This window comes from Bombyx mori, chromosome 5 (assembly GCF_030269925.1).
Source record: "Bombyx mori chromosome 5, ASM3026992v2".
Lineage (NCBI taxonomy): Eukaryota > Metazoa > Arthropoda > Insecta > Lepidoptera > Bombycidae > Bombyx > Bombyx mori.
In genome coordinates this window covers 785,514-802,091 of record NC_085111.1, presented here as the reverse complement: position 1 = coordinate 802,091, position 16,578 = coordinate 785,514, and the positions used below count along the sequence as shown (strand labels likewise).

The window sequence follows — 16,578 nt, the reverse complement described above, 5'->3', positions numbered from 1 at the left end:
AGTGTGTGTAATGTATTTTTATGCTTAATTTAATAAAATATTATAATTCTGCACTCCTTTTCTATATTCTCTATAAGTATGGGAAATTTCATATTCCTCCATGCGCGCAATTTTCGTTAAAAGGGGTAGGTACTAAGTTTTTCCTTCACATATTAATATATAGATGATCCGTTTTCGTATCGAGGACATTAAGAATTCGATAAATTTTCGTGCTTGACGTAAAGTACCTGGAAACTAACAATAGCCCTGAGCCACACGTGCTTAGACGAACCTGTTTGACAATATTGATCCTTCACACTTCTGAAATGCGAAATAAATTTCCCCTTTGTAAAACAACCGGTCGGCACTGTTTATTACTTCGATTATCACAAAGGGTTGTATAATCTGTTTTATTTATGGAGCGATAAGGGTTTTTGTAGCTCAGGGTAAAGTCTTTACAATAAATACTATTATTCCCATTGATTAATTAGCGAATCAATGACCTTTGAGTAACACTGAATTGAATAGTGTAATGTTGTATAATGCTACCTTTATCCGCGATGCACATATATTATTAGCAAATTCTTCCTACTCCCTGTCCTCAACTACCCTAAGCGATAGGACAGTTTGGAATGTAGGAAGACAAACAGGCACTCCCAAAAACTTGTTTGATTATCCTCTTCTAAAGCTCGTATAGGTAGAGAAACTTTTGAGACAGAAATATAGCACCCAGGCAGTCTGGGGCCAGCAGGAAATGAATAAAAAACATGTTTAACATCGATATATTTAAAGATTTATTTAATAGAAAAATATTTACAAACTTAGCTTTTCAGTGTTAAAAATATATTTGGCATTCTCTTTGTGCTGTATTTTTGTTTTCTTATTACGAAACTAAACATGTATATTATATTCAATTAATTTAATAAAACTTAATTCTATGAAATCTATATCATAACTTAAGTTTAATTTTGTTTTATATTGATTTTAAAGTTAACATGAAATTTAAACGCTAAATACGCATCTAATTGTATCACACAGGTTCAATTTACAGTTCATTTATATATTTTAGAAAACTTTATAAAGATGTTAGTTTCCTTATAAAATATAATTTAAAAAAACAAATCGTCAATAGTGAAATAGCTCGATTAATCCTTCGAATAAAAATACATTATCCCTTTCGTCAATTACAAATGTATCACAAATGACAAAGAAAATGACGTCCAGAAATTGGTACATAAAAACACACTCTCGAGCATAAACTTTCCTATTTTTTAAGTCAGCTAAAATAGGGATTAAAAAACTATAAAGAGATTTACTTGTAGAGTTATTCTGGAATTATTCAAAACTGATGACTTTGAAATCACATAAGAATTGTAGCTATGAGAACACTATAAATATATTTCAACAATTTTATGTCGTTTATGCACGTTTATAACTATTTGTATCCGGGGTGTAGTTTTCTTAAAAGGCGAAAAAGTATATCAAAGAATATTCCAAAACTTTTTTTTAGTGCAAGTTAGTTATTTATACGGTCAATCTAAATTAATCTAAATAGACATATAATTGAATCGTTTTATCGTAAATATGAAATACAAATAAAACCAAAATATGTACCGTATAAATTAGTAAAAAAAATCTTAAAAAACGCTACAGAAATTTTACTAAACCTAACCTATTTCAAACTAAACTAAACTAAACTAAACGTATTTTACTTTCAGACCGTCCGTAACCACGAAAACTATGAAGTTAATCAAACGTTGAAAATAATATAATATAATAATGGCCCAAGATTAAACCGTAAAATTAGTTTAATTATTCCAATGATTAGCGATAACCGAAGTAGATGCTACACCACATAAAGTTTCTAAAGATATCCGTCCGCACGTTGTTCATAATGTACTGACCAGCTCCAGGCTTTCGTTGATGATATTTTGCGTACTCTCGTCCTGTTCCAGGTCGCGGTCCGCGTCGTCGAGCAGGGTGTACTCCGTGCGGACGCTGCTGCTGTCCTCGCTATCGTTCACGTTGAAGTACGTGACGGTGGCGTGACAGACGCGCGCCGGACTACTCCTGGCCGAGTCATAAGCTGAATCCGTTCGCGATTCGTTTGTCCGGTAGCTATCCAGGCTGTCGATCCGCGAGCTATTGGAGCTGTTGTAGCTGTTGTAGTGTGAGGTCTCGTTGGTCAGTGGCGGTAAAGAAGTTCGGCAGCCACAGAATTTGTGCACGTCTATTTCTGAGCGCGCGTCGACCGTGCCGTTGTACGAGGGTGAGCGAACCAGAGAGGGAGACACGCGGTTGCGGGAGCTCTTGCGGTGCTTGTTGCCTTTGAATAGCTTGAAGGCCTGTGAGGAAATAATCGTAATATTAAAATAATAAAAAATACAAAACATCGGTGGTAATTAATCTATACTTAATATTATAAAGCTGAAGAGTCTGTTTGTTTAAACGCGATAATCTCAGGAACTACTTGTCCGATTTGAAAAATTCTTTCAGTGTTAGATAGCCCATTTATCGAGGAAGGCTATAGGCTATATAACATCACGCTAAGACCAATGCAAGTCGGTTAAAAAGCATGATTTTGGTAAAATAACTCCTTAACATTCAATTATTCAAAAATATTTTCACTTTCCACGTAAATGAAAAATTTAGCGTTGTGCCAAAGTAACTACTCCACGCGGACAAAGTCGCGGGCAAAAGCTAGTACATAATACAATCACTTCGTTTTAACAATAAAATAATGAGTCGACTGATGGTTCACTTAATTTTCGTATATTCTGATGAACTAATTAAAGTGCATTTTAAATCGTATGAAATTACAAAAATAACAATTAATATTGGCCAATGTAACATAATGTTTTGCGTTTCCCACACTTCACAGAACTCATACATTATTTCATGAGGTATTATTCTCTAAGCTCAAAGGTCAAAAGTCAAATAAATTGAAAAGATATATTGAACCATCATTATAATAAAAGAGATCACAGCCGTGAGCCGTTCAAGGCAACCTCATACGGAGAGATTTTATTCGATAATTATTATCGTAGCTACTAATAATATGTTCAATTACATTAAAATATATATTCGGAATAAAGCTTGACACACACATGTACAAAATATACGTAGATAATTATATTATAAATACACATATGTATGTTAGTATCGGTAACATAAAGGAGCCTGGTATATAATATACGGACAGGCATCGAGCCACGTCAATACTGTAGCTGTTTTGTTTGATGTTTGTACCAATATTTGACATTGAACTATATACTATCTAAAGATATTCAGATATAGTGAACGTTTGATGTTAACCAATATAGCATGCCAGGGGCGACATGACAGCTTGAACACTAGAATAGTTGTCGTAAAGTGCAACTTTGTCAAAGCTGTATTTAAAATTAAGCTCTCCGATGACTTTTTTATGCTTCATTGAACATTGTAATTAATTGGTGACGAATATACAAACGAAATAAATTCATAATAATGTTTGTACAAATGTTATTTTTTTGTTTATTGTTACAAAGAGTGTACGATCTTACGGCCCACCAGGTGTTAAGTGGTTACCGGAGCCTATATCAAATCAAATCATAAAAAAATATTCAACATAACTGAAGGTTAATTAAGGTTACTGGAGCCCATGAAAGTACATACTTGTTGAACGTCAAAAAGAACTATCGCCAATTCACAAAAACTAGCCTCCGTCCTGAGAAGAACTGGCAAGAAACTCAGCGGACATGTCTTTTTTTTTAAATATTATATTATTATTTTTTAATATAACGAGAATATTGCCACCAACTTTGAAATATGAAGTATCAGTCGTTTATAATAGTACTTAATGTTACGAAAAAACTCTTATCTATCTATATAATCAGGTCGTTGGTCACGGAGCGCGGTCGGGACCAGTGTTTTCGTGAAAGTAATTGGATATCGATGGTCTGAGTGTTCTTGTCTCCTTAATGCTACCACCGTCCGCGACCCAAGAGAAAATCCCTTTGTTTGCGTTTTTTTTTGTACTTTCAGCGTAAAGTATCAGCGTAAATTAATTGCTAATAAGAATTTAGGTGAACGTAATTATAAAGGGTTCAGTAGCCGCTTCAGCCTCCACAAGGTTGGCTGAGCAATATCTACTGGATTCATTATACCGCCTATTAATAGGTTTCTACGATATGAACTTCTGAAATTACCTCAACTTTAGATACGAGAATAATTAAAGAGACGCTCAATTATAAGAGCAAACAAACGTGTTCACAATATTTGCCCGATACGGAAATCGAACCCACGACCTTCCACGCAGTAGTCAGGGGCGCTAACTACCGCCGAGTCAGTCATAAATAACTATGCAACTCGGTATTTCCCTTTGAAATTAGTTAATTATCGTAATACAGTGCTTAGTGCGAGTTTCTACCATTCTCGATAGTGTTAAAGTTAACTTAAAGTATGCTTTTTTCGGTTTGAAGGGTGGGGCAGCCGTTGTAACTATACTTGAGACCTTAGAACTTATATCTCAAGGTGGGTGGCGCATTTACGTCGTAAATGTCTATGGGCTCCAGTAACCACTTAACACCAGGTGGGCTGTGAGCTCGTCCACTCATCTAAGCAATGAAAAAAAATAAAAAAACTTTTACTGTGTCGAGAATGTTAAAAAAGCCGCATTAAGCACACTGATGTGCCGGCCGTCTGCCACAGCGCCCACAGGTGCAGCCCCTCGCCCTCGGGTTCCCACGGACGGGGTTCGCATTAATAGTCGTCACGCCCGAGCGCCCGTCGGGGTTAATATCATTTTGCAACGTTTAACGCAATTTTAGTTTCCAGGAAAGTAAGTAATTTATTGTTTTAAATTGATTAACGGATGAACTTCTTTTTTCTTGTTTTTATTGCTTAGATGGGTGGAGGTGGACGAGCTCACAGCTCACCTGGTGTTAAGTGGTTACTGGAGCCCATAGACATTTACAACGTAAATGTGCCACCCACCTTGAGATATAAGTTCTAAGGTCTCAGTATAGTTACAACGGCTGCCCCACCCTTCAAAGCGAAACGCATTACTGCTTCACGGCAGAAATAGGCGGGGTGGGTACCTACTCGTGCGGACTCATGTCAGGTCCAACCACCAGTAATTTTGCGGGTTTTATTTTTATTACACGATGTTATTCCTTCACCGTGGAAGCCGTTCGTGAACATTTGTTAAGTACGTATTTCATTAGAAAATTTGGTACCCGCCTGCGGGATTCGAACACCGGTGCATCGCTACATACGAATGCACCGGACGTCTTATCCTTTAGGCCGCGACGACTTCGAAACTGGTGCGTATCATTCATTATTACCTTCCCTATCATTTCTGCCACCAAGCAATGACACTTTTTAACCAAAAAACCCTACCCTAATGGAAACTGAGACTTCAGATTCACTTATTAAGATGGACGACGACATTCCCGTATAAGTAAAGACTAAGCATCACCCACCGAGTTTCTCGCCGGATCTTCTCAGTGGGTTGCGCTTTGGAGGTAGATTCAGCGAAGCACTGCTCTTGCTAGGGCTAGTGTTAGCAATTCTCTCAAGGCTAAGTTGAGCCCGTGAGCCAGTTACCAGCCCGCGTGGAGTTGGAATAGCCCCTTAGGCTACCAACGATTAGGTAGGGGAAAAAAAGCTAAGCATCAGGTGGGCTGTGATCTCATCTACCAATCTATCCAAATGAAGTACGTATCGTATATACTATTACGATAGTCGAAGCTAATGCGGGGGAAATTTAAATGTAATAAAGGACCAAGAGAGCTTCATTTACATAAATGACACAAATTACCTCGCAGGATTCAACTGGGTCGAGGCCGGCCCTGCGGGGTAGTTACCGTGGCTGCTACTTAATTAGTGATTAGCTCCTATACTCCTCCGAGTCGTGGTGTGTGTACCGCCGCCACATTCGCACTCTAGATCGCTTCCACCTTAAATGCCTTCGTGCCATCATGAAAATCAGATGGTCTGATAGAGTGCGAAATACCGAAGTCTTGCGACGTGCCAATGTTGGTGGCATTGAGACCTATTTAATGCGTCGACAGCTTCGATGGTGCGGTCATGTATCACGCATGGCGGAGGAAAGAGTGGCGAAGCGCATCTTCTTCTCTGAATTGCAGGATGGCAAGCGAAAGCATGGCGGACAGCTCCTGCGGTACAAGGATGTCGTGAAACGACACATGAAGAGATGTGATATAGAGCCCTCTCAATGGGAGCGCTTGGCAGCACAGCGGCCAGAATGGCGCAGGATGGTGAACAGCAAAGTACGCGAGTTCGAGGATCAGCGTAAAGCTGACCTTGATTACAAACGCGACCAGTTGAAGGCCCGCCCACCTGCCGCCATAACCTATAATTATGAGAACAGCGTGCTTACGTGCCCTCAATGCGCAAGGAGTTTTGCCGCGAAGATAGGCTATATAAGCCATTTTCGAGCGCACGAGCGCCAAATCGACGGATAGGAGTCAAAGTGGTCGCCATGGCCGAAATCGGTCGGAAGAATCATCATCATCATCAGTGATTAGCTAAGCGAATACGTGGATACCTAACAGCTCAACGACTGGCAGCTCCAAATCCACATGATGCTCCACTGTTCGAATGCTTGTCAAATAATTAATAGCATAATTTCAGGTTTCATTGTAATTTAATTTAATTTAATGATTTGGGTTCGACCGCAACCACTGTCTCAAGATTTTTATTTAATTTATGCATTACATTTTCTTTTTTCTTCTGCTACTGACATTTTGTCGTGTAGAGCGGAAAAAAACAGCGTCAGATTTATCTTATTGATACAGCTTGTCAAAATCTAGTAAGTAAAAAAACAGTTAGTAAACAGGGGACAAACGACGCACTGATCTGAATTATTTTGTCTATAAATATATGTTGATTGAGTGAGGTCGTTATAACATCACGTTGTAACTATGCTTTTCAAAGTATGTACAAGGAAAAGTAGGTTTCTCTCGCGTTGTAGTAATATATAAGAGCCGTCCGCTGTGGTCATGAACCATTATAATAATAATATGGTCATCACGTGGCTTGTATTTAAACGATACTAGTGGTCCCGCAGTAGTCGAAATTAATTGAAATTATAAGTTTGAACATTATTATGATTCTATTGTCAAACTATAATATCACAGATTTCGCCAAGACTACACTTTAGGCAAATATTAATAAAGGCAAACAATATTTAATCTATTCTCATTTTGACCACAAACTGACTTTAAGCAATATGAAAAGTTTGATAATAAACAAATAGTATGCATGCGTGTGTGTGTCAAATACATGGTAGTGTGTGTAATGTTTTCTTTATTGTTTTAATGTATCTTTTATGCATTATTTTAAAAAAATGTTAACATTCTGCACTCTTACTCTATATTCTCTGTAAGTGTGGAAAATTTCATAGTCCTCCGTCCGCGCAATTTTCGTAAAAAGGGATACGAAGTTTTTGCTTCACGTATTAATATATAGATTCTTGCCTTTTTATTTCGAATCTCGAAAAACGTTTTCATTTAAAAACATATGTCAATACGCCCGTTGTCAGTACTCGGGATGATACAATAAACCTGAATAAACTAGAACAGTCGATTCAAAATTCAAACACGCGCGAGAAACGATCGAGCCAGTCCATTTCGATATCGATGAATTTACGAGCACGATCAAACGAGGTGAAAAGCCACGGGCTGACTTTAAAACAAATAATTATCTTCGTTAACATGATTGTGTTGTACTTACTACGAAATCAAAAGAGTACACTGACAATAATTAATGGTAAATTAAATCAATTTTCTCGGTATTTCCCGGGAGTACTTTATATTTCATTGTTGCGTTAATGCTACGTGTATTTCTTGCGAGATTCTTGGAACTTCAGTAATTACAAGCGAATAAAAGTTTTACGTCACAATCTTCTTAAATATATCTTCTGATTTATCAAGATTTATGTTCTTGTTTGTTCGCGCGCATGTCAAATTGAAACTTTTTAGTGAACTACATAGTTGTTGTGGACGCTTTTTAGAACGCTTTTCTTGTTATATTATCTCAACGAATATCTAGTTCATGAATGAACGCCCGTCACAGCAGCGAATGACCGTGTTCCACTAGTGAATTCAAATGACCATTGTTACAAAACATTCCGATATCATCTTAGGCACTTCGGCTTGCCCCTTACTATACTAGCTCCTTAATGCTATATATTTATATGGAACTCATTAATTAAAGATAACTAATTATAATAGAGCTAAAAGTAGGGCACGCGCCAGTGCGAGACACACTTGACGATTTAAAACATCCATCATTTTGTTTTTAAGCCTTATCCTCACGCAAATATGAGCCCTAATTGTTTTTTTATTTACATCATCATGTAGCGGGTTTCCGAAAAATCGGACAGAGAAGCGGTGACGTCGATTTTGCTAAAAACTAGTCGCGATTTCCGATTTGAATGATAAAATAACCGTTACACGGTAATATTGATACTCTATCCAAAGGTAAACAATTGCTGACCAGTGTGCGGTGAGCGATGAACTCCAGTATACATCTATATCCATCAGCATGATATAAAAGCGATAATCCGACATTGTGTAAAGTGCGACTGCGAATCGGAGCTGTAAATAGTTTTTCATTGTTTTACCCGAACATTAGTTGAAATAACAAACGGCCCATTAAAATCCCAGACAGCTTGGAGCTATCAAACTGTAAATCATTTCAGTTCAAGCTAGTTCGATTCGACCCGAATACGAAATACCAATGATGTGGAGCACACTGAACAGTAAACAATTTTCTTATCTAAAACATTAATTATATTGATATTGTAATGCGAATGAACTGGGAATAGCTTGTCAAGTAATAGAACAAATGAGTTTATAATCTATATATTTCATTATCTGTAGTTGTACCATTTTAAAACTATAAAAAACGAATTATGTTCCCGGTCGGCCTGGTGAGCTAATAACAAGCTTACTAGTAAACTAAGGTCGGTGGACTTTATGTGATATTAATCTATACGGATAATAATCAGAAGTTCCAAGTATCCAAACTCACTTAGCACCTAACATCTTCTCCTGGTTTGTTTCTGAAACTCTGGTTCTTAGCACATACCGTAAATTAGCATGCTTCTACTTATTTTTACCGCGAAAAATAACAAATTCCGGTCTTCAGACTTTGTGAATGGATTTTATTGCCTAAATGTTGAATTGTTTGAATTCTAAGAATAGGTCCTTCAGCCGGGAGATATCCTTTATTCTAATGTAATTTAGACTCTATGATCTAATCTCTCAAAGGGATAAATTAACTTTGTAAGGTCAATGGACTTAGTCAACTTTTTATTTTATTTATTTATATTAGTGATCGAGCTCACGGCCCACCTGGTGTCAAGTGTTCACTGGAGTGAACTTGTTCACGTGTTTTTACACAATTTCATACAGTACAACGACTGACACCCTTCAAACCGAAACGCATTGCTGCTTCACAATAATCTGCGACAAATAGGCTACCCGTACGGGCTCACAAGAGTTCTACCACCATCCATTTCCATCCATATTAACGAAAAAACAAAACATTATCAGTCAAGTACGTCAGTAGTGTCATAGTACAACAAACACCAAGATTTTACATCAAAATCTCGTTAGGGAAGACTGTATACCAAACCTTTAATATATTAGCTTATTGATTAGATAACAATAGATGTACGCACGTTTTAGTTAATTACTCAACTAAATATTATTATTATTACTATTAATAGAGAAATTTTCACTCATTGTACTTTTAGTAGGAAACGGCATTTTTATTGACTTAACATCAAACAGATTATCCGTTGCCGTCACTACTTCAACATTAATACAATAAAATACAGAATATTTTGTTAATACAAGCACGAACCGTTATCAGCAATGCGTACTATTATGCAAATAAACGATAAAAAATATTTACTTTAATTCACTTGGTAAATATTTGTCTTTCACACGGCTTGTATCTAATATGTATCTGTATATTTGAATTAATTATCAATATTGTATTCCAGAATAAAGTACTTTTCTAGGTGTGGTATCACTTGAAATATCCTTGTCGTAAAATTATCAAAAATCAAAGCAATCCAGGTCAATGTTTCCGACATAAAAGCAAATTTATAGTTACAAGCTGAACCGGCAGACTTTGTAGTGCCTCAATCGATAAATAAAAGACCTAAACTTTTATATAAAATAAACTTAAATCAAACGAAAGGATTGCGTCCGACGGGGGACACATCGAAGGAAAAACAAAATTGTTTGTTTTTATATAATTCCGAGCATTTTCATATTTATTCACCTTTTAAACCTTCTCTGGACTTCCACAAATAATTCAAGACCAAAATTAGCCAAATCGTTCCAGCCGTTCTCGAGTTTTAGCGAGACTAACGAACAGCAATGCATTTTTATATAAATAGATTCGTACGGTTTAGTATATAGGTGGTATATTTACGTCCTGTTAAAATAAGTTTAATCTACTATTAAATTAAAGAACATGAGCACATTGTCTTCGCCTTCGCCAGAGACAATGAGAGAAGGACCAAATAAGCTTATCTTTTTAATTAATCGACAAAGACTAACTTGAGTTAAAAATCTGTACGATTTTATAATGTTATACTTGTAATAGACTTGATGAAAAATAAATTGTATTTATAACATTGACTTAAATATATGATGAGTTTACGGCTGAACTGTTCATAGTGGTAACATTAAAACAGGTAAATTGAAACAATAAGATAATTTATACATTAGAAGAAACCTAATTCTCATAACCAAATGATTCTTCTGCATTATAATATAATATATGCATATTATGCATAAAGGAGGTGCCCACTTTTCTACAAGCAATAATTACTTCAAACTTCAACTTACTGATCCGTAAATATTGTTTACAATTTAAAAAAATGATCGCATAACTCTAATTGGAAGAAATATTTAATACTGTTCGGTTCAAGTGTTTTATTAAATAAAGATAAAAGATAGAAATTAAATTTACACAATACTCTTCCTAAAATACATGCAATCTTCTACAATACATAGCAATTTAGAATTTCCATTTTTATCATTTTTCTCGTGCGTTTTTTATCGTACCATTTCAAACTTTTCTGATACATAATAACATTGCCGCCACGAAAGACATTTTAGTCAAATTCAAATCAAATACGTTATGAGCTTTTTGATGTTTCGCAAAAATCACGGAATTGCCAGACCGCCTGATTTATAATGCACTTTTACACCGACACTTCGATTAATAAAGTTGAAAAACTTACCTTCAACCAGCGTCTTCTCGTTTCAGAAAGAAAGTCGGCAAGCACCATTTTGCACAAGAAAAGTTCGAAAGTTTTGTATTAATGGGATAACGTTCACTCGATCCGGCTGCGAAGGAGGGAATGCGGGCATGGCGGGCCCGTACACACTCTGCGTACTGCTGATTACGGGCCCCTCACACCGCCCCCGCTCGCGAGGGGTTGGAACTAAGGGCAAGTATATGTTAAATATATTAAGATAAACCTTTACTGTTCACACCCATGGTAGTTCTGCTGATTGAACATTCGGTTTTGGCAGGTTATTAAATGTGGTTTTACAGTGAAAAATTAACATGAAAATAATAAGAAAACAGGAAGTACAATGTAATTCATAAAAATTGTATTGAAAATCGTACACAAAATGATAAAAAAAATTAATTGCGATTTTGTCTCAAATTTGTTTATGTTATAATATAATGTTTCCCAAAGTTCGTAACTGCAACATGTAGTCATGATGTTGCGTGATTTTTAAAATCGCTGTGGCCCCGTGTAAATTCTTACCACTATTTTTTAACGTTTTCTTCATAATCTTTTTAGCTCCACATCCTGAAAAATATCATTCAATTTTTAAATTAAGAAGTTTTAGAAAATTAAGAAGACACCAGGGTGACAAACAAACACAGTTAACTTCGGCATATAAATAATTAAATGATATTTTTTGAGTTTAATTTTGTCACACACCCTTTAGCGATGGAACTTATTTTTGTGTGTTATGGACGTGTTTCTATGTAGTACATAATGTATCATTCTATTGTTTTATAATTGAATTCGGATTCAACTACCAACATGCCCCAATAAGAAATTTCATGTCATTGATCGCGACTGATCGCGCAGAAGCCAGTCACCGGCGACGCCCTAGACACGTCCTTACGGATCTAGCAGATTGCATTAGACGCCTTCAGCCTTAACGCTAGGAGCAGGCTTAAGGACCCCAGTAAGCCTACTCGTCGAACTCGGCAAACTCATGCATCAACCATGCAAGTTTGTGGGTGATAGGACGTCTTGTGAGTCCGCACGGGTAGGTACCACCACTCTACCTACTTCTGCTGTGAAGCAGTAATGCGTTCCGGTTTGAAGGGTGGGGTAACCGTTGTACTGTAAAAAGTATGAACCAGAATTCGTGTCTCTAGGTGGGTGACGGCATTTACATTTTTGATGTCTATGGGCGCCTTATTAGCACCAAGGCTGTGACATCGTCCACTAATCTAAGCAACCAAAAAAATCAGTAACATAACCTGAAAGCTCTGCAAAATTTTATGGCTCAATTCGACAATCGTTTTACCTTCGTGACTTTTGTGAAAGGTCACAGTATCAATACAAACATTTGACATCATTAAATATTAAATTTCCACCATTAACTAAATCGGCAAATGTCAGGGCAATAAACTTAGCATATTTGGCGAAGTTTTTGTACGATAATTATCACATTTGGAAACAGACGGCGTTTTATGTTTGAGATTAATTCTTTGATTTTGAGGTCATGGTGATTATAAGGCTTGAAAGGATCGACCATTTGAATTCTGTTATTATACCTATACATATTGTGTATTACGTGCACACTTGTAAACTGGCAAAGGCTTCAACATTTTCACATTTTTGTTGTCGAGAGAAAAAGGACGCAGTGAACCTAATCTACGTCTATAGCCAATATTGCTTAAGGAGATTGGCATTGCAATCGATAAAGTCACGGTCTAGTTTTTTACAACCTCTTTCGAAAAATAAATGTTATAGCGCTGTCTAAACACCGAGGAGGGATATTTATACCAAAACCCGGTAGCGTGAAGAGAAAATGAACTGACATCAAAGTCTGTTCTAATAGTGTATTATGAAATAGCAGCAAAAAGGAAATGGGAACGCCTTAAAGGAACACACGAGTCACGAGTAAGTGGTAGCCATTGGGTGCATTTACCCGCCGATCTAAGGCAAACGAGTTTTCGTATATAAATATCATATATAAATAAATAACTTTTTTTATTGCTTAGATGGGTGGACGAGCTCACAGACCACCTGGTGTTAAGTGGTTACTGGAACCCATAGACATCTACAACGTAAATGCCGCCACCCACCTTGAGATATAAGTTCTAAAGTCTCAGTATAATTACAACGGCTGCCCCACCCTTCAATCCGAAACGCACGACACACTTCACAGTAGAAATAGGCGGCGTGGTGATACCTACTCGTGCGGACTCACAAGAGGTCCTACCATCAGTAAAAAAATAATAATAAATAAGTCATAAGTAAAAAAAAGAAAATAAATAACTGGGAAAAAGCACACACAGTCTTCCGGGCCCACTTTAGGATGGGATGGGTATCGGCAACTGACAAACGCACTTATATACGATTAAATATATGTATACATTTATAGATAAACAAACAAAGATCAAACAAACATGTTCATCATACGAATGCTTGCCCAATGTAGGAATAGAACTCACGACCCTTGGCGCAACAGTCAGGGGCACTAACCACTGTACCACCGAGTCAGCCAGTTTAAAGGACGTTATCAAATAATTAGTCCACGACCTCAAAAGTAGACCGGCCTTCCAAAGTATCGCTCATGCGTATTGGCCCTTCACCTGACGCAAAGTACGCTTTCGTTGTTCGATCAGTGCGTGACCCACAGAGTGATTGATTTCAGCTGTAATATAACATACATATTACTCAGATTAAGCTAGACTACTGGAGGAACCCCGCTCCACAGTAAGCCAGCAATTGCTCGTCGAAGCTTTATTTGAAATCACTGAGAGACCTTTAAACGAGCAATTCTTGTATATTTATATATATTTATATAATCTGAATCTCGGAAACGGCTCAAACGATTTTGATAAATTTAGTATAAACGGGATTTCGGGGGCGATAAATCGATCTAGCTACGATTTATATTCAGAAAATGTTGTTTTATTCGTGTTTTCAATAATCAACTCTTCCCGACATCTATTGGTGAATGATAATACTATTTTTCTTAATTGAGGGCAACTAACCGCTTTAAAGACATAACATCGGTCATCGTCCAGTTATATTTAATTATCAAAATTTAATTACCTTACAAAGATCATAACTTTTCAAAATTTGATTTGCAAAATTGAGGTTCAAATCTAATATCCTGATCGATTATAACCACTCCTTTATTATATATAGCCTCACTCGGGTATAAGTTCGCTATTTTGTTAAATTTCTATTTACAACTAACCCAATAGTGCCAGGGACGACTTAATGAACAAGCAAAATTAGGTTTATATAATAGTAGGGTACATAGTAAAACATTTCATAATGTGGTGTGAGCTGGGTGCGTGCACGAATACAGCTGATAGTTCAATATTCACGCCCTTAGTGTTCACGTTAGGGTGTCTGCAGATAAACGTTAAAAATTAGGTAGATCACAAGCTGGCCTTTCTATCTACACTAATTTAAAAAGCTAACTCGAGCGCCGATATATCTTGCAGGAAACCATGTAAGAGCACTTATGGATCACCAACTGTACGTTTCAGAATCGAGTTACTAATAGATGTCAGGACACCTGTAACGGACCGACATAAAAAGTAATTTTCCCTTCTGTTTTTTTCTACCTATAGCTTGAGAGGCTATTTCAGCTTCTCCTTGACGTGTAGGTGAGCTCACGGGGCTCAAGCCGGGAGTGTTGCTAACACTGGCCCTAGCTAGAACAGTGCTTCACAAAATCTACCACCGGATCGGAAACGCGACCCACTGAGAAGATCCGGCGAGAAACTCAGTGGGCCATTTTTTACGCTTCCTCCTCCAATCAATCGCTCTTTGCTGAGCATCGTGATGCACCCGCCTGAGATTTTTTCTTGTTAACTTATGTCGGTCAGTGGCACAGTGAAGCGCGTCGTTCAGTCTTGTATCCAGATGCTCGGACACTTGACCACTTCATCTTTTTTGGCTCCGTCCTCTGGGTCGTCTTCCATCCACTTTTAGCTCGTTGAGGATGGAAGCGTTTGTCCGGAAAGCCTTTCAAGGGATGCGCACCATGCGCCGCCAGCACCACATCTCAAACGCGTCCATGCATCCTCTATCAGACTCTTTTAAGGTCCAGGCGTCATATAAAAAGATTAGGAAAACGAACGTAACAACGTGGTAACAACGATTTTCACATTCGTCTTCTTGAGTATGTTCCGATGCCTCCAATTTGCATAGCAAGTATTCTCTGGATGCTTTTGCTGGCACCGTTGACAGCTTTAGACGAAAAGTCTACAACCTTGCTCAATGAGCTTTTTCAGTTAAGTAATAAGGTATTTGGTAGTAAATGTGTAATAATGGAAGGTTTTCATGTAATGTTATATCTAAAAAAAAATTCTCTAGTATTATACAACGAACCGCTTTTTTTACCAATGCATGCAGTCGGTACCTATAATTGTGTTAGCATTTTGTATGAAATCAATGTTTAAGTTACCTGTAATGTTCTGTGCTGTATAACATGTTTATACCCAATAAATATAATTAAATAAGTAATTTTAAATTCAAATGTTCACTCAATCCGTAAATTTGTCCAATATCATTACTAAATAAAGCTTATTAATTGTTACGGGAAGCTGAACACCAATCAGAACGATGGTCGTACAAACAAATTCAAACAGCCACTCTGTTCTCAATCTCACTAACTACGCATTACGTGAAATGAATGGTAAAAGACTGAATGGAATATATACCTGAAAAGTGTTACATTCAGCACTCGCAACCAACAACAACAACATGAACAACAACAACAACAACAACAACAACAACAGCATAAGTATAAGTTTTAACTTAATGGAACGACGGCGATACGATTACGACAAACTAATGAACACATAACAATTGTATTTCTGTATACAATATGATTTACAATGTAAGTTGATTTTCAAATTCAATTAATATAAATGTAGTGGTAATTTATTTTTTATTGCTTAGATGTGTGGACGAGCTCACGGCCCACCTACCACCACTTACTGGTGGTAGGACCTCATGTGAGTCAGCACGGGTAGGTACCACCACCCCGGCTATTTCTGCCGTGAAGCAGTTTCGGCCGTTGTAACTATATTGAGACCTTAGAACTTATATCTCAAGGTGGGTGGCGCATTTACGTTGTAAATGTCTATGGGCTCCAGTAACCACTTAACACCAGGTGGGCTGTAAGCTCGTCCACCCATCTAAGCAAAAATAATAATAAAAAAACCTGTGTTAAGTGGTTACCGGAGCCCATAGACATCTACACCGTAAATGCCGCCACCCACCTTGAGACATGAGCTTTAAGATCTCACTTTTAACAGTACAACGGCTGCCACACTCTTCAA

The 16,578-nt window shown here is 37.2% G+C and overlaps 1 protein-coding gene across 1 annotated transcript; it reads right to left on the bottom strand.

Moving 5' to 3' along the window:
• Positions 1–749: 749 nt before the first annotated feature.
• Positions 750–11,450, bottom strand: LOC119628569 (uncharacterized). Its single transcript, XM_038011316.2, has 2 exons — positions 11,252–11,450; positions 750–2,324 (listed from the first exon to the last, which is right to left on the bottom strand). Exons 1-2 carry the CDS (start codon positions 11,297–11,299, stop codon positions 1,869–1,871), a joined length of 504 nt encoding a protein of 167 aa, XP_037867244.1. The 5' UTR covers positions 11,300–11,450; the 3' UTR covers positions 750–1,868.
• Positions 11,451–16,578: the final 5,128 nt, after the last annotated feature.

What these genes read in the sequence shown, in the direction of transcription:
- LOC119628569 (XM_038011316.2), bottom strand. Translation starts at nt 11,299, where the DNA reads ATGGTGCTTGCCGACTTTCTTTCTGAAACGAGAAGACGCTGGTTGAAG. An exon ending in CGAGAAGACGCTGGTTGAAG is followed by an intron (nt 2,325 to 11,251) that starts GTAAGTTTTTCA and finishes ATTTCCTCACAG; the next exon opens with GCCTTCAAGCTATTCAAAGG.